At 49.0% G+C, this 24229-nt stretch overlaps 1 protein-coding gene across 5 annotated transcripts in view; it reads left to right on the top strand.

The window, feature by feature from the left end:
* HLCS (holocarboxylase synthetase) overlaps window positions 1-24229 on the top strand; it is a 161556-nt gene that overhangs the window by 21840 nt on the left and 115487 nt on the right. For all 5 annotated transcript variants that reach the window (XM_083171726.1, XM_083171730.1, XM_083171728.1 and 2 more), the window contains 2 exons: window positions 17544-18385; window positions 20132-20314. In XM_083171726.1, coding sequence (XP_083027852.1) covers window positions 17544-18385; window positions 20132-20314 — 1025 coding nt within the window. The remainder of the gene's footprint in view (window positions 1-17543; window positions 18386-20131; window positions 20315-24229) is intronic.

The raw sequence follows: 24229 nt of genomic DNA on the forward strand, positions 1-24229 counted from the left end.
TATAAATCCGATCTTCGCATTGCAGCAGGGTTTGTTCCAGAAACAAAGTTTCATTTTTTTTGTGTGTGTGTTTTGTTCCCGGGTCAGAATCCGCTCCATATTGTGTAAGTGAAGCCAATATACAAAACTGGTGCATATCAATGCCTTCCTAAATACCAATTACCTTGCTTTATTGACTCAAGTAGGGGCTGTACCGGGAGCAGTGTCTCCTGATTGCTATAGACTTCTATAGAAGCACTGCGGTGCCACTCCCTCTTTTCCCATGGTCCCTCCCCTATTCTAATCTGTACTGGTTTCTCTTTCAATGGTCCTGGTGACACAGCTCAACACTGGGATGTAGGAGGGTCCGAAGGAGCCAGGCACCTATCCTAAAGCTTTAGAGGGTAGGCTCCTCCCCTACTGCATCCCTGGACTCTTCAGTTCGTGTTAGGTGCCCACTGGAGTGGGTGCTATTCTAAAGGGCTGCGGGAGCAGCCGAAGAAATAGAGTAGTTAGGGGATTTTTTATTATTTTATTAACTATTACCCTAGCTAGGTAGGCACAGTGTGAGGATTCTCATAGTGAATCCTCACACTGCTAGCGCAGCAGGAGCTGACAGAAGCGCGTCCTGTCAGCTCTCTGTGCACAGGGTAGACGCTGTCTGGCCTCCCTGTGCAGCGCTTTTAGCCTCTTTTATGAGGCTGCCTGGGCTCCGGAGCATCCTGAAACCGGCTCCACAGTTAGGTGGGGATCATGGGGGACAGGCGCTCCGTGATGGCGGCGGCCATTTTATGCGGAGCTTACACGCTGAGCTCCTGACTGAGAGGACAGCAGCGCTGTGACAGGCATGTTCCAAGTGGTCCCCATTTGAGGGGGAGACACTGGAACAAGGAAATCCTACCTAAGGAGCGGCTAGCTGGGGGTGGTTGGCGCCAAAAGGTCACGGACCCCGCAGCAGCAGGGACTTTTGGTCTCTTCCTTCACTCTGACTTTGGCGCCTTTCAGAACGCTTGCAGCGGAGCTGAGCTGGCTAATTGATCCTGGCAGAGTGACTTGGATTTCCTGGGCATCGCTTCCCCGCAGTTGAAACCTACAGACAGCTAAGTGACTGGGTGCATTGACTTTGTATAAGCGCTTGTACAATTGTTTGCACTGTGTATATTGAGATATATATATTTTTCACTTGCATCATGTCTGAGCATCAGGCTGTGGTTTTGGGGGAGGGAGCCCTTAGTGCACTGAGCGCGTGCAATGTTTGCACACAAAAGTTTGTCCCTGAGCAGATGGCCAAGGGGGGCTTATGTATTACTTGCGCTGATGTGAGACCCATGGGCAGTGAACACCATAGGGCAGAGCAGAGTGAACCTGCGTGGGCCAGTGCCCTAGGCAGGTCTGTAAACGCTTTGGTGCAGCTTCTGGACAGGCAGAGTGATGTGCTGGTAGAATCACAGAGACCTATGCCATCATCTCAGCAGTCGTCTGGCTCCTTGCCTCTTACCCAGGCAGATCCTGCGCTTATTCAGGTGATGCAGGATACTGCTAAGGGGATCAACAGATTCAGTGAAATACTATGAATATGCGGTGGAAGCAGAAGAGGAAGCTCTTAAAATGGCTACCAGAGTGTCCACAGTCTCTATTAATGCCAGGAGAGTGCTCTGGCTTAAGGCCTGGGAAGCGGACAATGAGTCCAAAAAGGCCCTAGAATTGTTAGCTTTCAAGGGAAAGTTACTTTTTGGTTCTGAGCTTGAGGAGATTATAAAACAAGCCACAGGCGGCAAGAGTACTTTTCTGCCGGCCTCCTCAACAAAGCAGTCATCCAGATTCGCTGCTTTTAGGCCGTCCTTTCGGCCCTCCCCTAGAGGTGGTGCGTCCTTTCGGGGACAATCGTTCAGGGGAAAGTTTCAGACCTCCAGGGGCAAATCTCAAAGGTCCAAGTTTGGCTCTTTCCATAAGAAGCCTGCCTCTAAAGGAGAGGATAAACCCTCCGCATGACTGCCTGGGGATAAGCCCGGCAGGGATAAAGGTGGGTGGGCGTCTCACACACTTCAGGGACGCTTGGGCTTCTCTAGACCAGGATTCCTGGGTCTTAGAGATCATTACCCAGGGTTACAAAATCCCTTTCAGAGGGCGGCCTCCGAAGAGGTTCATCCCCACACCCATACCAAAGCAGGCGCTCCTGCGCACAGCTCTGATGAGAGCGGCTCATTCCCTTTTGGAAAAAGGGGTGGTAATTCCGGTTCCCAGGGCAGAGTGGAAGAAAGGATTTTACTCCACGCTGTTCCTGGTGCCCAAACCAGACGGGTCTTTCAGACCAATACTAAATTTGAAGTCCTTAAATGTTCACCTATGGGTAGACCATTTCAAAATGGAGTCTTTGAGGTCTGTTCTCCTGAGTCTGGACCAGGGAGAATTTCTGGCGTCCATGGATGTCCAAGACGCATATCTGCACGTTCCCATTCACCCGGAACATCAGACGCTGTTGAGATTTGCCATAGGAGACCTGCATTTACAGTTCCGGGCGTTACCCTTTGGGCTAGCAACCGCGCCAAGGGTATTTACAAAGATAATGTCAGTGATGGCGGCAGTGCTGAGGCTCAGGGGAATCACAGTAATACCCTATTTGGACGATCTCCTGTTCAAGGCAGAGTCAGCAACCCTGCTTCAAAGTCACTTGAAAGAGGCCATCAATTTTTTGCAGGCTCACGGCTGGATTTTAAACTTACAAAAATCTCAGTTGGTACCATCACAGAGGATCCAGTTCTTGGGAGTCATACTGGATACCCATCTCCATCGGGTATTTCTCCCGGAGATAAAGGCCAGGGATCTGGTCACTCTAGTTCAGGAGATTCTCAGAGCTCCGAGCTTGTCAGTGTGGAGGTGCCTCAAACTCCTGGGGAAAATGGTGGCGTCATTCGAAACGCTTCAATTTGCCAGGTTCCACTCACGAGTATTCCAATGGAACATTTTGTCAGCCTGGTCAGGAAACACTTTGACCATGAAGACGGAGTTGATAGTGCTGTCCGCGGACACTCGGGACTCCTTGAAATGGTGGACAGAGGTAGATTCCCTTCAGTGGGGTCGGTCATTACAGACCTGGGACTGGTTGGTAGTAACTACCGATGCCAGTCTCAGGGGCTGGGGGGCAGTAGCCCTGGATCTCAGGCTGCAGGGCCTGTGGACGGCAGACGAATCAGTGTTACCAATCAACATCTTGGAGCTGAGAGCTGTCTGGAAAGTGATTTCCTTGGCGGGAGACAGGTTAAGGAACCTCCCCTTGAGGATTCAGACCGACAATGCCACAGCTGTGGCGTATCTGAATCATCAGGGAGGTACACGCAGCAGATTGGCCATGTGGGAGGTGTCCAGAATCTTCCTATGGGCGGAATAGAATGTTCCTGCCGTATCGGCTATATTCATTCCAGGAGTGGAGAATATAGAAGCAGACTTCCTGAGCAGGGAGGAGCTCAAGGAAGGAGAATGGAGCCTACATCCGCAGGTGTTTCACCAGATCACGGCAAGGTGGGGAACTCCGGATTTGGACCTAATGGCATCCAGGTTCAACCATCAGGTGCCCAGGTTTTATGCCAGAACGAGAGATCCGCTAGCAGAGGCAGTGGATGCCATGACTACTCATTGGCAGGGAGACCTTCTTTATGCATTCCCTCCAATTCCAATGTTAGCGAGACTGTTGAAGAGGGTACAGGACCAGAAGGTTCCGGTGATCCTTGTGGCCCCAGATTGGCCAAGGAGGTCTTGCTACTCGAGGCTTCAGAGGTTATCAGTGGATTCATGGCGTCTACCTCTGAGACCAGACCTGTTAAGACAAGGCCCATTCAATCACCTGGATTCCGATCGATTGATTTTGACGGCTTGGTTATTGAAACCGCCATTTTAAAAAAAGAAAGGATTTTCTGATGCAGTAGTGCAGACTATGATAAAAGCCAGAAAAGCTGTTTCTTCGGCAAATTATTATAGAGTCTGGAAGACTTATATTAGATGGTGTGAGAGGCAAAAAGCTCACACATCTCACTTCAAATTATCAAAAATGTTAGATTTTCTACAAGATGGATTTTCTTCGGGCCTAAGCCTTCAGTCGTTGAAGGTGCAGATTTCGGCCTTGTCCATCTATTTTCAAAAAAGAATTGCCATTTTACCGGAGATTCAAACTTTTTTACAAGGGGTATCCAGACTGAAACCCCCTTACAAGCAACCAGTAGCACCTTGGGATCTGTCACTGGTTTTGGATTGCCTTCAGAAGGCACCTTTTGAGCCTTTAAGGTCGGCTGACTTTAAGTTTCTCACGTGGAAGCTAGTGTTTTTGTTAGCAGTAGCATCTGCTAAAAGGGTGTCAGAGCTGGGAGCTTTGTCATGCAAATCTCCCTTCTTAATTTTTCACGATGACAGGGCTGTTCTGAGAACAGTGCCGCAATTTTTACCGAAGGTAGTCTCTGCCTTCCATTTAAATCAGGAGATAGTTCTACCTGTGTTTCAACCCCCAGAGGGTTCCAAGAAAAGGGACAAGTTGAAGACTTTGGATGTTGTGCGTGCCTTACGCATATATGTGGACAGAGTGAAGAGTGTTAGGAAAACTGACACTTTATTGGTACTGTATGACGTACATAAAATTGGTTGGCCTGCATCTAAGCAGACCATTGCTAGGTGGTTGCGTTCTGTGATAGCCTTTGCATACACCAAAGTGGGTAGGCCTGTACCGGCCAGAATAAATGCGCATACCACCAGGTCAGTTGCCACCTCTTGGGCGGTCCGACATGGGGCCACAGCTGAGCAGGTTTGCAGAGCTGCCACTTGGTCATCTGTTCACACATTTGCCAAATTCTATAGATTCCATGAGTTCGCGTCGGAGGACGCATCATTCGGGCGAGCAGTGCTGAGAGCTGCAGACCTGAGCGTACCCTCCCAAAGGACCGGCTCTGGAACGTCCCAGTGTTGAGCTGTGTCACCAGGACCATTGAAAGAGAAAAAGGGATTTTTGTAAGAACTTACCGTTCGAATCCCTTTCTCTGATATGGTCCTGGTGACACAGCGATCCCTCCCTTACGCTCAGTAAGTATGCCAGAAGTTCATGATGTTCATGTTAAAATGGTTAAAAGTTAACAGTTTCTGTTATAAAATGTGCATATAATATGTGCAGGCGTTTGTACTGAGTTAATGTATTCCAGTGGCTTTGAAAGATTGAACTGAAGAGTCCGGGATGCAGTAGGGGAGGAGCCTACCCTCTAAAGCTTTAGGATAGGTGCCTGGCTCCTTTGGACCCTCCTACATCCCAGTGTTGAGCTGTGTCACCAGGACCATATCAGAGAAAGGGATTCGAACGGTAAGTTCTTACAAAAATCCCTTTTTCCACATTGGTGGGTTGGGCCTTACGGCATTTCCTACAGAAGATGGAGGCATACCTTGTGGGTCAGACCCCAACCCCTTCAACCCTCCCCTTCCTCCCCCTTCCCTTGATCTCAGATGTGGTTCCAGTTGATCTACAGGGGGAAATTTAATAAGATCACTTTGTACCCTTTTGATGTTAAATACGGCCGGGACCTGGTGCCCGGCTAATTTACAATCAGGCCAAATTAGCTCAATTGCCGTTTTTATGAACGGCAACTTCAGCCGAATTCGGCTGTACGAATGAGTACACCATCGATAGAATGGTGATATAGTTCTATCTGAACGGCTAAGTATAATCAGCCTCGCATTCTTTCAGCTCTGTGCAGAAACATGGGGGGAAAAAAATTGTTGGGGTCCCATTGTATTTCTGAAACCAGCACCAGGCTCTAGGACCGGTCATGGTTACAAAAATACGAGGCCCCAAAAAAATAGGGGTCCCTCGTATTTTTATAACTAGCCAGCAATGCCATGCCACAGCCAGGGGAATACTACTTATATTGGTTCCACCGGCTGAAACCTGACACTCTGGCTGGTCATCACCACTCACCCTGTCAGTATTCAACGCACCCCCCCTCATACGCCAATTCCCCTTCGCTCCGTTTTTTTGAGCGAGGGGGAAATGGCGTATGCAGCTCCAGAAGCAGCGATACTAGAGGCTAAAAACAGCCAATTTTCTGCATTCGCCAAGGGCTGCGCTGTTTTGGGGAATTCTCGGCGTCCTGTGACGGCGAGGATTTCCCCAGAATGTTGAATAGGGCGAGCGGCTGGCGAGGGGGTTAAACAGTGAGGATCGCTGGTTTTCTGCAATCCTCGCTGTTTAACCACACACACACACACACACACACACACACACACACACACACACACACACACACACACACACTGATTAAAGTAAAACTTTATCTGACCAATCCCAGCGCTGCTGGCGGCTTGTCCGTATTTGGCTGCCGGGAAACTCGGCAGCCAAATACGAATCACTTTACCATCGGAAAATATGAATCCCGAGAATACGGCAGCTTTGTAAATGATCTGTATTCTCCGTTCATATTTCCAGCCCAGTCGGCCTTCTTAGTAAATTTCCCCCACACTGTGTAGATTGCATTAGATTGACATTGATGATCCACGTAAACTACGATTCGGTGCGGTAATGTTTGCCGGGCGCAGCGTGATCGGAGCGAGGCACCATGTCCGAAACATGGAGATCGGGGACACTACAGTATTTGGGGGTCCATGTCGACGCTGACACAAAAACATGAAAAACTCATTTCGACCATGTCCACATTTATATGGTGCTACACAGGGCCTAATTCAGACCTGTCCGCTAGGCTGCGTATTCAAACAGGTCAGTGCCACCTGCCGAACGCACCAAAGCCATTTGTTCCCGGGATTTGCACAAGCACATAGGGATGACCATCGACCATCGGTGATTCCAAATCATCAATGGTTTATGGCCGATGTCGAATACTTTTGCCATTGATGGGGGAGAACCAGATGGTTTCCTTCCATCGATGGAATAGCAAAATAATGTTTTGCTTTTTTTTTCAAAGTGGCGGGACACGGAGCATAGCTCCGCCCCCCGACACCCACGAAGCCCCGCCCTCTGTGTTTTGATTGGCCCACAGGCCAAATACAATGGATGACCATCGATATGTAAAAATATCGATGGTCATCCATTGCATAGTTAAGCACTATCGATGGCCAGTTGCAGAATTGCCATTGATGGCAACCATCGATGGCAATGATGGCCATCCCTACAAGCGCATGTGCAAGGGGTGGAATTCAGACACAAACGAATGGGTCTGAATTGGCCCAAAATGCGCGGTATCATGTAATGAGGAAAGAGAGCGTAAACATCAGCGTAAAGATCAACGCCAACATAGAAATCATGCAGCAAGCAGAAATGGAATAATATGAAGGCAGTAAACATATTTTTAGTGAATCATATGACTGTGCTTTGTGTGGCTGTGGGACACACACACACACACACACACACACACTGCTACTCTGTGCACAGTAACCCCCCCCCCCCCCCCCCCCTCCACGTGTCGCCGCTGTCAGTGTGACCAGCTCCCGCAGTCCCGGGGATGTGCTGTTGTTGAGCTTGTGGCGCTTGCAGCAGTAACTGATCGTTCTCGCTCAGCCAGGCTGGTGGACGCAGGGCCTGGGGGTTGCAGGTTGGAATAAGCACATCAATTATACTGTAGCTTTAAATTATTAGCTCCTCCCCCTTACACCCCAAGAGTTCCAATCTTTATGTGCCTCATCTAGTAGGGGACGTGTCCAGGGGCTGAACCAGGGGCTAAATTATTTTGACTTTATTTGCAAGTTTTACAGGTTTTTTTTTTTTTTTTTTGGAGGGGGGACCCGGGGTGAGTGCGGACTCTCGCCCTTCTAGAGGGTGCAGAGGCTGTAGCACTGTCCTGGATGGCGATGCCATGTTTCCAGGTTGCAGGCTCCTAAATATCCCAAAATCTTTCCCCTTTTCAGGACACCGGAGCAGCACCTTGGTGGAGAGTGAATACGCTGAGAGAGTGAGTGCTCTCACACACATTTCTGCAGGGCCTTATTCTAGTTCACTCGTTCTGTCAAAATCCTTCTTAGATGGACAAAACCATGTGCACTGCAGGTGGGGCAGATATTAAACGTGCAGAGAGAATTAGATTTGGGTGAGTTATTTTGTTTCTGTGCAGGGTAAATACTGGCTGCTTTATTCTTACACTGCAATATAGATCTCACTTTGAAGTAAAACCCCACCCAAATCTAATTCTCTCTGCACAAGTTACATCTGCCCCACCTGCAGTGCACATGGTTTTGTCCATCTAAGAAGGATTTTGTCAGAAAGAGTGAACTAGAATAAGGCCCGAAGTCACCTGCAGAGCACCTCTAATACTCCTTTTACACCAAAATTCCTGGTTGGACCCCGGTCTTCGAACATAGGAGTTTCCAGGATTGGACCTGGCTTCTTACAGCACTTCAACCTGGGTCGGAACCTGGTCTGCACTGTTTACACTGAACCTGGGTCAGCCCTGCTTTTCCCTATAGATTACATTAATAATGGCTATTTAAGGGCTGATAAACTGCCAGCCAACCTTCCCTTAATGATTCCTAGTGCCAGATAGGGCTGTGGCAGGTCCGCCTGTAGAGCCCCAGGTAGCAGGGGTGCTCGGAGCCTGTGCGCGCTGTCAGCTAATGGCTGTGTCCTTCACGGCTGCTGTCTTTTGCTGCTGCAATGCACTGTGGAACGCAAGGCGATGACTTCCGGAATCCGCGTCCCACGCTTCTGGTATCCTTTCAGTGCTACCTGGATATCCCAACCCAGGTTGGGACCATTTACACTGCCCACTTCCCAGGTCCTAGGAGTGGTCCTCCCTGGTCAGGACCTGGGTAGGGTTCCTGTGTAAATGGACCTGGTTTGGCCTCTTTTACATCACCTCTGACCTGGGTCCATGAGGCAAAAACCCGGGTTTTTGCTGCAGTGTAAATGAGGTATTAGCTCCAGCCTCTGGGTTGGCAGAGAAGTACATTATCGGTATCACTTTCCCTATGTGTCATGGTCTCCCCTGTGCAATTGGTACAGGCTGCTGGGAAGAAGAGAAAGTAAAAGTGACAATTTTCCTTCTCATTCTCCATCTGCTCCTGTGTCCTGGTGCAAGTCTCAGCTCCGCTCCTCTCCTGTCCACCTGCCTGTGACGCCATGGGTATAATCCTGCTGCTATTTCTGTCTTTACATTTCTGTGATTAGTTCTATAGTTGCTCAGTGACCTCTGTGTTTTACAGGTGTCCGCTATATTTAGAGAGGACCCGGTGGGATTATGATGCGTAGTTATGTCCGTTATATATTACTGTATCTCACACTCACCTATATGTATATGTGTATGTATATTGCTGTATCTCACTCTCACCTGTGTGCGGTTATCGGTATATACTGCTGGGTCACTCACCTATATGCGGTTATCGGTATATACTGCTGGGTCACTCACCTATGTGCGGTTATCGGTATATACTGCTGGGTCACTCACCTGTGTGCGGTTATCGGTATATACTGCTGGGTCACTCACCTATGTGCGGTTATCGGTATATACTGCTGGGTCACTCACCTATGTGCGGTTATCGGTATATACTGCTGGGTCACTCACCTATGTGCGGTTATCAGTATATACTGCTGGGTCACTCACCTATGTGCGGTTATCGGTATATACTGCTGGGTCACTCACCTATGTGCGGTTATCAGTATATACTGCTGGGTCACTCACCTATGTGCGGTTATCGGTATATACTGCTGGGTCACTCACCTATGTGCGGTTATCGGTATATACTGCTGGGTCACTCACCTATGTGCGGTTATCGGTATATACTGCTGGGTCACTCACCTATGTGCGGTTATCGGTATATACTGCTGGGTCACTCACCTATGTGCGGTTATCGGTATATACTGCTGGGTCAGTCACCTGTGTGCGGTTATCAGTATATACTGCTGGGTCACTCACCTATGTGCGGTTATCGGTATATACTACTGGGTCACTCACCTGTGTGCGGTTATCAGTATATACTGCTGGGTCACTCACCTATGTGCGGTTATCGGTATATACCGCTGGGTCACTCACCTGTGTGCGGTTATCGGTATATACTGCTGGGTCAGTCACCTGTGTGCGGTTATCAGTATATACTGCTGGGTCACTCACCTATGTGCGGTTATCGGTATATACTGCTGGGTCACTCACCTATGTGCGGTTATCGGTATATACTGCTGGGTCACTCACCTATGTGCGGTTATCGGTATATACTGCTGGGTCACTCACCAATGTGCGGTTATCGGTATATACTGCTGGGTCACTCACCTGCGTGCGGTTATCGGTATATACTGCTGGGTCACTCACCTGCGTGCGGTTATCGGTATATACTGCTGGGTCACTCACCTATGTGCGGTTATCGGTATATACTGCTGGGTCACTCACCTGTGTGCGGTTATCGGTATATACTGCTGGGTCAGTCACCTATGTGCGGTTATCGGTATATACTGCTGGGTCACTCACCTATGTGCGGTTATCGGTATATACTGCTGGGTCACTCACCTATGTGCGGTTATCGGTATATACTGCTGGGTCACTCACCTATGTGCGGTTATCGGTATATACTGCTGGGTCACTCACCTATGTGCGGTTATCAGTATATACTGCTGGGTCACTCACCTATGTGCGGTTATCAGTATATACTGCTGGGTCACTCACCTATGTGCGGTTATCGGTATATACTGCTGGGTCACTCACCTATGTGCGGTTATCAGTATATACTGCTGGGTCACTCACCTGTGTGCGGTTATCGGTATATACTGCTGGGTCACTCACCTATGTGCGGTTATCGGTATATACTGCTGGGTCACTCACCTATGTGCGGTTATCGGTATATACTGCTGGGTCACTCACCTGCGTGCGGTTATCGGTATATACTGCTGGGTCACTCACCTGCGTGCGGTTATCGGTATATACTGCTGGGTCACTCACCTATGTGCGGTTATCGGTATATACTGCTGGGTCACTCACCTATGTGCGGTTATCGGTATATACTGCTGGGTCACTCACCTATGTGCGGTTATCGGTATATACTGCTGGGTCACTCACCTGCGTGCGGTTATCGGTATATACTGCTGGGTCACTCACCTATGTGCGGTTATCGGTATATACTGCTGGTTCAGTCACCTATGTGCGGTTATCGGTATATACTGCTGGGTCACTCACCTGCGTGCGGTTATCGGTATATACTGCTGGGTCACTCACCTATGTGCGGTTATCAGTATATACTGCTGGGTCACTCACCTATGTGCGGTTATCAGTATATACTGCTGGGTCACTCACCTGTGTGCGGTTATCAGTATATACTGCTGGGTCACTCACCTGTGTGCGGTTATCAGTATATACTGCTGGGTCACTCACCTGTGTGCGGTTATCGGTATATACTGCTGGGTCACTCACCTGTGTGCGGTTATCGGTATATACTGCTGGGTCTCTCACCTGTGTGCGGTTATCGGTATATACTGCTGGGTCTCTCACCTGTGTGCGGTTATCGGTATATACTGCTGGGTCACTCACCTGTGTGCGGTTATCGGTATATACTGCTGGGTCTCTCACCTGTGTGCGGTTATCGGTATATACGGCTGGGTCACTCACCTGTGTACGGTTATCGGTATATACTGCTGGGTCTCTCACCTGTGTGCGGTTATCAGTATATACGGCTGGGTCACTCACCTGTGTACGGTTATCGGTATATACTGCTGGGTCACTCACCTGTGTGCGGTTATCGGTATATACTGCTGGGTCACTCACCTGTGTACGGTTATCGGTATATACGGCTGGGTCACTCACCTGTGTACGGTTATCGGTATATACGGCTGGGTCACTCACCTGTGTACGGTTATCGGTATATACTGCTGGGTCACTCACCTATGTGCGGTTATCGGTATATACTGCTGGGTCACTCGCCTATGTGCGGTTATCGGTATATACTGCTGGGTCACTCACCTGTGTGCGGTTATCGGTATATACTGCTGGGTCACTCACCTGTGTGCGGTTATCAGTATATACTGCTGGGTCACTCACCTGTGTGCGGTTATCGGTATATACTGCTGGGTCACTCACCTATGTGCGGTTATCGGTATATACTGCTGGGTCACTCACCTATGTGCGGTTATCGGTATATACTGCTGGGTCACTCACCTATGTGCGGTTATCGGCATATACTGCTGGGTCACTCACCTATGTGCGGTTATCGGTATATACTGCTGGGTCACTCACCTGTGTGCGGTTATCGGTATATACTGCTGGGTCACTCACCTATGTGCGGTTATCGGTATATACTGCTGGGTCACTCACCTGTGTGCGGTTATCGGTATATACTGCTGGGTCACTCACCTATGTGCGGTTATCGGTATATACTGCTGGGTCACTCACCTATGTGCGGTTATCAGTATATACTGCTGGGTCACTCACCTATGTGCGGTTATCGGTATATACGGCTGGGTCACTCACCTATGTGCGGTTATCGGTATATACTGCTGGGTCACTCACCTGTGTGCGGTTATCGGTATATACTGCTGGGTCACTCACCTATGTGCGGTTATCGGTATATACTGCTGGGTCACTCACCTATGTGCGGTTATCGGTATATACTGCTGGGTCACTCACCTATGTGCGGTTATCGGTATATACTGCTGGGTCACTCACCTATGTGCGGTTATCAGTATATACTGCTGGGTCGCTCACCTGTGTGCGGTTATCAGTATATACTGCTGGGTCGCTCACCTATGTGCGGTTATCAGTATATACTGCTGGGTCACTCACCTATGTGCGGTTATCAGTATATACTGCTGGGTCGCTCACCTGTGTGCGGTTATCAGTATATACTGCTGGGTCGCTCACCTATGTGCGGTTATCAGTATATACTGCTGGGTCACTCACCTATGTGCGGTTATCGGTATATACTGCTGGGTCACTCACCTATGTGCGGTTATCGGTATATACTGCTGGGTCACTCACCTATGTGCGGTTATCGGTATATACTGCTGGGTCACTCACCTGTGTGCGGTTATCGGTATATACTGCTGGGTCACTCACCTCTGTGCGGTTATCGGTATATACTGCTGGGTCACTCACCTGTGTGCGGTTATCGGTATATACTGCTGGGTCACTCACCTGTGTGCGGTTATCGGTATATACTGCTGGGTCACTCACCTCTGTGCGGTTATCGGTATATACTGCTGGGTCACTCACCTGTGTGCGGTTATCGGTATATACTGCTGGGTCACTCACCTGTGTGCGGTTATCGGTATATACTGCTGGGTCACTCACCTCTGTGCGGTTATCGGTATATACTGCTGGGTCACTCACCTGTGTGCGGTTATCGGTATATACTGCTGGGTCACTCACCTGTGTGCGGTTATCGGTATATACTGCTGGGTCACTCACCTGCGTGCGGTTATCGGTATATACTGCTGAACAAACGTTGGAGAACTCCGGCCCCTGGGAACATCAAGGCCCTCAGCAATTGCCTTCTTTGTCAAATACCCAGTCTGCTCCAGATGATACCACCTGTGTGTGTATATGCTGCGTCTGTACCTTGGGGATCGATAGAGAGTTATCCACAAGCCTTCCGTAGATCCCGCTCTCCTTGCATGATCCCAAAAGGGTATTGTACCCTGTACAGAGAGATGTGCCTCAGACCCATTATCTCTGAGCTTGGTGTGATAGTCAATATCATCATCATCAGGAATTCCGACTCGCAGCGGCCTATATCTGGTGCAAACCGTCCGTCTGATGTATTTGTGGTTACAATCATCTCCGCATAGCCCTCTGGTGCATTGAGACAAGAGTGCCAGTTATTGGTCAGTTACGCCTGTAATGTACAGTGGACTGAAATGTTCTGACTCCCCTGACACTCGGTATAGAGTGTTACCTTGGTGCCGTACTCCTCCTTATCTAACACACAACTCAGTCTGTCTGCAGATTGTGCAGCCTTTATTTTGTCATACATACATGCATACAGGGGCATAATATACCAAGATATGAACTGATTGTCCGCTTCAACCCTGTGGATGATTTCCCTGCTACTGTCCCTGCTGTATCCTGTGTGCGATTTCCCTGCTGTTCGCTCCCTGCTACTGTCCCTGCTGTATCCTGTGTGCGATTTCCCTGCTGTTTGCTCCCTGCTACTGTCCCCGCTGTATCCTGTGTGCGATTTCCCTGCTGTTTGCTCCCTGCTACTGTCCCTGCTGTATCCTGTGTGCGATTTCCCTGCTGTTTGCTCCCTGCTACTGTCCCTGCTGTATCCTGTGTGCGATTTCCCTGCTGTTTGCTCCCTGCTACTGTCCCTGCTGTGTCCTGTGTGCGATTTCCCTGCTGTTTGCTCCCTGCTACTGTCCCTGCTGTATCCTGTGTGCGATTTCCCTGCTGTTTGCTCCCTGCTACTGTCCCTGCTGTGTCCTGTGTGCGATTTCCCTGCTGTTTGCTCCCTGCTACTGTCCCTGCTGTGTCCTGTGTGCGATTTCCCTGCTGTTCGCTCCCTGCTACTGTCCCTGCTGTGTCCTGTGTGCGATTTCCCTGCTGTTTGCTCCCTGCTACTGTCCCTGCTGTATCCTGTGTGTGATTTCCCTGCTGTTCACTCCCTGCTACTGTCCCTGCTGTATCCTGTGTGCGATTTCCCTGCTGTTCGCTCCCTGCTACTGTCCCTGCTGTATCCTGTGTGCGATTTCCCTGCTGTTCGCTCCCTGCTACTGTCCCTGCTGTATCCTGTGTGCGATTTCCCTGCGGTTCGCTCCCTGCTACTGTCCCTGCTGTATCCTGTGTGCGATTTCCCTGCTGTTCGCTCCCTGCTACTGTCCCTGCTGTATCCTGTGTGTGATTTCCCTGCTGTTCGCTCCCTGCTACTGTCCCTGCTGTATCCTGTGTGTGATTTCCCTGCTGTTCACACCCTGCTACTGTCCCTGCTGTATCCTGTGTGCGATTTCCCTGCTGTTCACTCAGTGCTACTGTCCCTGCTGTATCCTGTGTGCGATTTCCCTGCTGTTCACTCCCTGCTACTGTCCCTGCTGTATCCTGTGTGCGATTTCCCTGCTGTTCGCTCCCTGCTACTGTCCCTGCTGTATCCTGTGTGCGATTTCCCTGCTGTTTGCTCCCTGCTACTGTCCCCGCTGTATCCTGTGTGCGATTTCCCTGCTGTTTGCTCCCTGCTACTGTCCCTGCTGTATCCTGTGTGCGATTTCCCTGCTGTTTGCTCCCTGCTACTGTCCCTGCTGTATCCTGTGTGCGATTTCCCTGCTGTTTGCTCCCTGCTACTGTCCCTGCTGTGTCCTGTGTGCGATTTCCCTGCTGTTTGCTCCCTGCTACTGTCCCTGCTGTGTCCTGTGTGCGATTTCCCTGCTGTTCGCTCCCTGCTACTGTCCCTGCTGTGTCCTGTGTGCGATTTCCCTGCTGTTTGCTCCCTGCTACTGTCCCTGCTGTATCCTGTGTGTGATTTCCCTGCTGTTCACTCCCTGCTACTGTCCCTGCTGTATCCTGTGTGCGATTTCCCTGCTGTTCGCTCCCTGCTACTGTCCCTGCTGTATCCTGTGTGCGATTTCCCTGCTGTTCGCTCCCTGCTACTGTCCCTGCTGTATCCTGTGTGCGATTTCCCTGCGGTTCGCTCCCTGCTACTGTCCCTGCTGTATCCTGTGTGTGATTTCCCTGCTGTTCACACCCTGCTACTGTCCCTGCTGTATCCTGTGTGCGATTTCCCTGCTGTTCACTCAGTGCTACTGTCCCTGCTGTATCCTGTGTGCGATTTCCCTGCTGTTCACTCCCTGCTACTGTCCCTGCTGTATCCTGTGTGCGATTTCCCTGCTGTTTGCTCCCTGCTACTGTCCCTGCTGTATCCTGTGTGCGATTTCCCTGCTGTTCGCTCCCTGCTACTGTCCCTGCTGTATCCTGTGTGTGATTTCCCTGCTGTTCGCTCCCTGCTACTGTCCCTGCTGTATCCTGTGTGTGATTTCCCTGCTGTTCACACCCTGCTACTGTCCCTGCTGTATCCTGTGTGCGATTTCCCTGCTGTTCACTCAGTGCTACTGTCCCTGCTGTATCCTGTGTGCGATTTCCCTGCTGTTCACTCCCTGCTACTGTCCCTGCTGTATCCTATGTGTGATTTCCCTGCTGTTCACTCCCTGCTACTGTCCCTGCTGTATCCTGTGTCTGTGTGTGATTTCCCTGCTGTTCACTCCCTGCTACTGTCCCTGCTGTATCCTGTGTGCGATTTCCCTGCTGTCCAGTCAGCGCTACTGTCCCTGCTGTGTGCTGTGGGTAATTTCCCTGCTGTGCACACTGCTACTATTGTCTAGGGTGGCCAATCCCAGAATCGGGATAGACGGGATCCCAGGATTTAGTCCCAAAATTTCCGGAATTTGAATCCTGTATTGGAGTATCCTAATACCGGGCAGCGTCTGAGCACCCACGCACCACTGCTGTATGCCCCGCTGCCGGCTTCCCACCCATATAAGTACATGTGTGGGGCGACCGGTGTGGGGGGGGATGGGGCATGTTTTTTTATTCGGGATGTCGATCCTGGGATTGAAAAAAATGGCCTGGAATTGGCATGCATTCTACTGTTCCTGATGGGCATTTCCCTGCTGTGTGCTGTGACTGATGTTGTGGGTGATTTCCCTGCTGGGCACAGTGTGCAATTTCTCTCTTTATAGATGTTTGTGATTTTCATGCTGTGCACTACAGGTGATTTTATAGCTGTGTGATTACTATGTTGTGTACTATAGGTGATTTATCTGCTGTGCACTAAGGGGATTATATAGCTATGTGATTTCCCTGCTGTGCACTGCAAGTGATTTTATAGCTGGGTGATTTATATATTGTGTACTGCAGGTGATTTCTCTGCTGCGCACTACAGGTGATTTTATAGCTGTATGTGGTTTCCCTGCTTTGCACTACAGGTGATTTCTCTGCTGTGTACTGCAGGTGATTTCTATGCTGTGCACTACAGGTGATTTCTCTGCTGTGCACTACAGGTGATTTTATAGCTGGAGGATTTCTATGTTGTGTACTACAGATGATTTCTCTGCTGTGTACTGCAGGTGATTTTATAGCTGGGTGATTTCTGTTGTGTACTACAGGTGATTTCTCTGCTGTGCGCTACAGGGGATTTTATAGCTGTGTATGGTTTCCCTGCTTTGCACTACAGGTGATTTCTCTGCTGTGTATTGCAGGTGATATTACAGCTGGGTGATTACTATGTTGTGTACTACAGGTGATTTATCTGCTGTGCACTGCAAGTGATTTTATAGCTGGGTGATTTCTATGTTGTGTACTGCAGATGATTTCTCTGCTGTGCACTACAGGGGATTTTATAGCTGTGTGTGGTTTCCCTGCTTTGCACTACAGGTGATTCCTCTGCTGTGTACTGCAGGGGATTTTATAGCTGGGTGATTCATCTGCTGTGCACTACAGGGGATTTTATAGCTATGTGATTTTTCCTGCTGTGTACTACAGAAGATTTTATGTGTGATTTTCCGTACTGATGTCCCTGTGTTGCACTGCGGGCAGTCTAGATTTCCCTTGTTTGTTTCACTGTTATAACATAAATGTGTTAAGTGTAGACAGTTATTGCTTTTACATAGATCTTATTGCCTTTTTTAGCTGTGCACCTGCGAGAGTCGTCCACACAGGAAATAAAGCTGGAAACCTCAGAGAAGGGGGGTACAGAAGAAATGGGGATCACTGAGAGCACTGAGAACCCTGCTGGCCAAAATCCAAATTTAAATGATGAAACCGACCCAAAAAACAAAGCGGAGGCCAGGGGAGAACATCTTCATCTCCACCTGTCCAGCTGCCAGGAGTGCAAGGAACTGGAGAGCTGCACCATAGAGTCTGTGAAGTCCACTTCGGCCGATAACATTCCTGAGCTCCCAGAAGACTTGGAGGACAGTTTAGATAGGAAGTATCTTAAAGACCCCTCAAGCCTCCATAGGAGTGGAAAACCACCCAACATTCTTATATATGGTGGTTCCACATCTCAAGACCACTTACAGAAGGTCAAAGCTGTTCTTCAGCATTGCTTTGATCCAGACAGGTACGTGGTCTACCCTCTCCCGGAGGAACAAGCACTCCAAGCACCATGGATGGATAACTGCTTATTATTGGTTGTCGCAGATCAGAAGCCCATACCTTCTAGCATTCACCAACTGTTCATGTCTTACCTGGAGAATGGTGGGAAGATCCTGGGGCTGTCCTCTTCTTTTACGTTTGGCAGTTCGGTCCTCAAAAGGAAAACAGAACTGCAGGAATCTGTCCAGGCTTTGGTCTTCAACAGTCCCAATGGCAGCCGAATCCAGCTGAGCGGTTTGGCCAGTGGCTACGTGTACGAGGAACCCTCCTGTGATGAGGTGAATCAGTTGTGTTATTTGGACACGGACAGTCGAGATGTGGTGATTCTCCGCCAGCTGTATGGACAGAATGCTGGAGAAGCCGTCCTGTGCCAGGTATGTGCCACCTTATACACGCTGGGTGTGTGTTAGCTGTACATGTCTGTAGATTTGAAGCCCGATGTGGGCGTTCCCGATCGATGGGAATGACCAAACGTTCAAATCGTTCCGTGCATCGTTAACGATGCGCGTACCCGTGAATCGTTAACGATGGTCTATGATCTTTCCTGCATGCAGGAAGATCATAGACAAATCTTTTGTCAAGTGTATCCAATCGTTCCGTGTGTATGCACGATGAACGATTTGATACACTCGTTAACGATGTCGGGAACGCTACCAACATCGTTCCGTGTGTACCCACCTTATGGCGTGCGACGAGGGGGAAACCTGCCAGCTGACGCCATGTAATCTTCTGAAGTATCTTCCAATGGTCTCTTTCAGGGGATTTAAATTCTATCACAATGGACGCAATGTCCATTGTGATAGAATTTAAATCCCCTGAAAGAGACCATTGGAAGATCTGGTTCTGGTTACACCTAAAATAAAGGGGTTTTAGCCCAAGAATACACCAAACACCTAAATGTACGTCCACAGAATTTCAGCCCACAGTATGGTCAGTTGGGTAATAGTTACAGATTTATAATTATATTGCTGCATCAGTATATGCCATAGGGTACTGTCCAGTGGTCACAGTAGAGGTGTGCCAGTTGTCACCGTCATTGTGATTGTCATTAGCAGCTGGATGTTAATGACTGGCACTTAGCAGTAGGGATAAGTCCATCTCTCTTGGTGCCTGGCCCTATGGTCTTTAAAAACAGAGGGGGAGATTTATCGACTCTTTGAGAGCGATTAGGCAACAACCAATCAGCATCTGTCATTGAAATGACACTTAGGGGCTGGTTGGTTGGTACTTTATATCTCTCAAATTCATTTCTCTCCAAGCATTGATACAGAAGTTCACAACTGAATGCTGTGTGTAAATTGTAATTCCACTATTACACAATTGTAATTCGTCAAAATGACGGCTTCTGCAATGTACTTTCGCTTTGAGCTGTGACAGTTTTTACTTTCACTTTGAGCTGTGACAGTTTTTAGCCCAGAACCCCTCCACCCCACCCCCAGTCCCTATCTGCTCCTACTTTCAGTCTGTCTTCACAGCTCCTTAGCCAGTAAACGTTAAAACAAATCTGTGTCCCTGCAAGAATTGCTTTTACTTTCTGTTACAACATCCTAAATACACAAAGGAGTAATTTGGACCTTCGAGTGGCCTCTAGTCACCTCATAGAGGAGAGGAGTAGTTAGCCTTTTTTATATATAAATATATAACTAACTTTCTAAGGGGCCTATTTATCATTGTATATTAGCTGTATATTTGGGGGTTAAATGCTAATATTATGTAACCCCTAAATCTATATCACTGAGAGACCGCGGCAGATATCTCCGATACCATTCCCAGGAGTAGCCGCATCTATGGTGGATGCCATGCTACCAGATTTACCAATCTCTGGAATGCTCGATATTCCCAGTATTACGGCCAATAGCCGTTGTATCCTATGGGCTGTCCATCGTGAATGTCATATCGGAGGGTTTTCCCTGAACCCTCTGCCAGAAATGCAGAAGGCCTGGAATCCCTTACTCCACTTCATGGGGACGTGCTCTGTGTCCCTGTGGGTGCATGTCAATACATTTAATTTAATATCGTGACTGTATAGCATTGATTTTCATTAACGATAAATAGGCCTCTAGAACAAATGCTCCAGGCTTTCTGCATGTATTGTGTTGAACTTTATCTCTTTCCTGAAGGTTAAGTTGGAGCTATCTCCGGAGTCTCTAACGGACCAAGATAAGGGAACCTTTGATTCTCTGAAGATGAGTAACTCCAAGAGGCATGACGTTCTGACACAGATACTCATCGGCCTTGGTCTGGAATGTGAAGCCAGCACCACACCCTCTCTGACGCCGGTCTACCTGCTGACTGCACAACCGGTGAGTTCCGGCGCTCGCTCCCTACCGTAAGCTGACCACCTGCTCCATGTGTGTTCTGATATTACTTCCTGTCTAGTAGAGTTTCCAACCTTGCAGTCCGTGATAGCGAGAGGCAGGGACGTATTTATTGCCGGTGATACCGTTCATACACTCGTGCTTCTCTATCTAACGTATCCTCCACCACCGGCCAATAGTAATAATAATCTCAAACTAAAATCTAGTGTAAGTAATTTCCATGCTGCTCTTAGCCGATACGCCCTCGTTGTCTTATATGGTCCAACCACGGCTTGATACAAAGATGGCTGCAATGTCCATTTAGTACACAGTTCAGTAGGGGTAAATGTACTAAAAGCTGCTAATCAGAATAATTACAATAAAGCGCAATCTAACATCAAGCAAACTTTAGGTGTTTAGCATAATTGTGCCCGTAAATACATCGGTCCACCAACTGCAACCATGTTGTGTCATCTGGTTGGTCATAAAACTTCCTAAGAGTCAAGTTCAGAGCATGGGACCTCCTGGGTCAGCACCGGACAACCACACCAAGGCATCAAACCTGTGAGTGGTCATACGTCGAGTCTTGCCTCATGTGCGTCCGATTGTTGCTTCCTCTAAGTAACGGATCAGGGACTCCGATTATGGATCTCTATACAGCTCCCAATGGCTGCGACATTAGCAAATCTGTGTATTAAAGGGGAGAAGAGGCAGATCCAATACGTGTGGCAGCGCCATGCCTCATGCCATGTATAATTAGGCTTATTATGACTCTTCTTACACATTTTATACATACTTGCCTACTTTTAAAATCTCCTCTCCGGGAGAAGCCCGGAGAGGAGTCTGTAGGCATCAGGTGTGGGGGCGGGGGCCTGATGTAGACGGCAACAAGCCCCGCCCCCAGCACTGGAAATCCCCACGATTTGCGGAGGGGCGGGGCTAAACGACACTATTTGCATACTTAGCCCCGCCCCTCCAGGCGAGTAGCCGCGAATCGCGGTAATTCAACGATGCGGCCGGGAGCTCATGGGAGATCCGGAGGGTTTAGGCAGAATCTGGGAGGATTGCCCACCTTTCCGGGGGGCCGGGAGGGGGACCTGATTTCCGGGACCCTCCCAGCCAATCCGGGAGGGTAGGCAACTCTGATTTTCTACCAATTCCTTTTACAACAAAATAGCAAACTAGTGTCCCTGGTACACGGTCCTCAGCTTTGTGTGCTGCTACAGTGGCGACCAAGATGCCAGATTTGAGGGAAAGTACTTCAAGTGCAGAATTGCTACCCATGGTGGAACGTCTAAGGCTGGGTACAAACTAGAGCAATTTTTGGCCGAGTTGCCATTTTGTAACGCCAGATCCACGTCGTCTACTGCAGTGGTTCTCAAACGTTGTCCTCAGGATGCCACACAGTTCACGTTTTTCGGGTCACCCGGCAGGTGCACAGGTGCTCTCATTATTCACTGACATTTTAAAATATCACAGGTGGAGCTAATTATTTCACTTGTGATTCTGTGAGGAGACCTGGAAAACATGCGCTGCGTGTGGTCCTGAGGACCGAGTTTAAACTCCTGTGGTCTAGTGGTTATGAATTATTGCCTGGAGCCACATGAGTCATCGTCTGGTCCGGTGCTCTGCGCGGTCAGCCACTTGATTTCCTATGCCGGGCTATTCAGTATACTGAAGGATGGAACGTTGTATTGTTCTGTTCATTACACAGGGCCTGATTCTGGTTGGCTCTGGAAGCTGCAAAGATTGCAGCTTACCAAGTGCCAGAGAGGCCCCCCCCCCCCCCCCCCCCGACGAATGCGCCCCCCCCCCCCCCATCCCAGGTGGGAACTGACTTTTATTTGCGGCCGCCGGGCGAAGGGGCAGGTCGGCTGATGTCCTGTGACGTCAGGCACCCGCCCCCGACACACATCGGCCCACCCGCATGCCCATGGATGTCCCCACCGCCGTCCGTACTTGACCCGCCCAGATCCTTACGAATGGCCCAGTGACCATGCAAGTTGCCAAAGCGGTTCCTAAAGGGGAGCCACACATGCGCGTAAAAGACGGTGCCGTATTTGGCCCCATCCGAATTAATCAGAAACACCCCGATAGTGTAGTTTGTTCAGCCAAACTCTCTTATAACCGGTGGCTCCCCTACTTGTCTGGAGAGCGATCTGAGTTTGCGGGAGCCTGTGCTGGACAAGGCGCGAGATCAGTGTGATCCGCAGGTGGGTCTAGGGGAGGTCCAGAAGGAACCTTTGATGGTTACATATCTTATCTCTGCTCCCATGCCAGCTACACTCTATTGGGTATAGAACCATATAGATATGCAGGGTGCACAGAATCCTCAGGAGATAGTTGGACACATTTAGGAGCCAACTTCTCAGGGCCCAGAGCTAAGGGGCTACCCTTTGACTTTTAATATAAGTGTCTCCCAGACATTCGCTGCCGGTGGTAGTTACCGCACACCGGCTGTTGGCTTTCTGATGTTATCCCTATTTCTGATGGTCTGCTATATATTCTGGTAATGCATAAGTAAAACTTTAAACACACGATCTAGTGATGGCCCCAATATCCCATCGCTCACTCCTTTAAGCCCTACATAAATATTTGAACATAATCTAATGACCCATTGGGTGATTCCTGCCTGGGCAGCGGGTGTAGTTATAGATGACCTATCTCTACACTCTGGCCTACTGTTAGTGATTCTATAGAAGAATGAACACGATCTCAATGAACAACAAGTCTCCTCCCACTTTTTAATGGTTGGACATTGAATTGATGGTCAATTGCCTAGAATCGGCATACATCCCAGTATTTTATAGCTCCCTCCAATTTCTGTTATCTCTTATATATATTTAGCCAGAACTGTCAATCTGTGACTGTGTGTATAGGGATGGCCATTGTAGCTTTTACCATCGATTACCGAAGTGCAACAGACCATCGATGGTGTATAACTATGCAATGGATGACCATCAATGTTTTTATATCTCGATGGTCATCCATTGTTTTTGACTGATTGCCCTGTGGGCCAATCGGAATACAGTGGTGGGGCTTCACAGGTGTCCTGGGCGGAGCTATGCTCCGTGTCCCAGGAAAAAAACAAATAAAACTATTTGTTTAAGCTTGCCATCGATGGTGGGAAACCATCTGGCTCTCCCCCATCGATGTCAAAACTATTCGACATCAGCCTAAAACCCTCAATGTTTTCTAAACATGGATGGTCGATGGCCATCCCTACTGCTGCACCCAGCCCCCACAACACTGCACCCGCCCATCCCTCCCCCAGACATACAACTCCTGCACCCACAACAGAAAATCCTCACACAATAAAGGCGCTCACAGTTTAAAAGGGCGAAGCCCCTTACGACGGTGTGAAGAGCGCCCGTAGGGTGCAAGGAATCTCCTAGTATAATTGTAAGCTCTTTAGAGCAGGGCCCTCTTACCTCCTGTTCTCAAAGCCTCTTCCCTCTCAGAACCGCTCATCTCTACCTAAGGTAGCATGCCCCTGGTAGTTCATGGACCATTCCTTCGCTTCCCTACATCCCAGTCATATTGTGTAGTGAGAATTGTGCTGCTAATTGTTACCTCTGCTCTGTTCTAGTTTTTTGGTACTGTAATATTTAGTTCTGTGTACACTGTATTGTTTTAATGTTTGCCCTATGTATGGCGCTGCCACCTGTTTATTTATTTATTACCAGTTATTTATATAGCGCACACATATACTGCAGCGCTGTCCAGAGAATATTTGAACAGTCACATCAGTCCCTGCCCCATTGGAGCTTACAATCTATGTTCCCCACCACATGTACACGCACACACAGACATTCTAGGGTTAATTTTTGTTGGGAGCCAATTAACCTACCAGTATATTTTTGGATTGTGGGAGGAAACCGGAGTACCCGGAGGAAACCCACACAAGCTCGAACCCATGAC

This window comes from Crinia signifera, chromosome 2, assembly GCF_055691185.1.
Source record: "Crinia signifera chromosome 2, ASM5569118v1, whole genome shotgun sequence".
Lineage (NCBI taxonomy): Eukaryota > Metazoa > Chordata > Amphibia > Anura > Myobatrachidae > Crinia > Crinia signifera.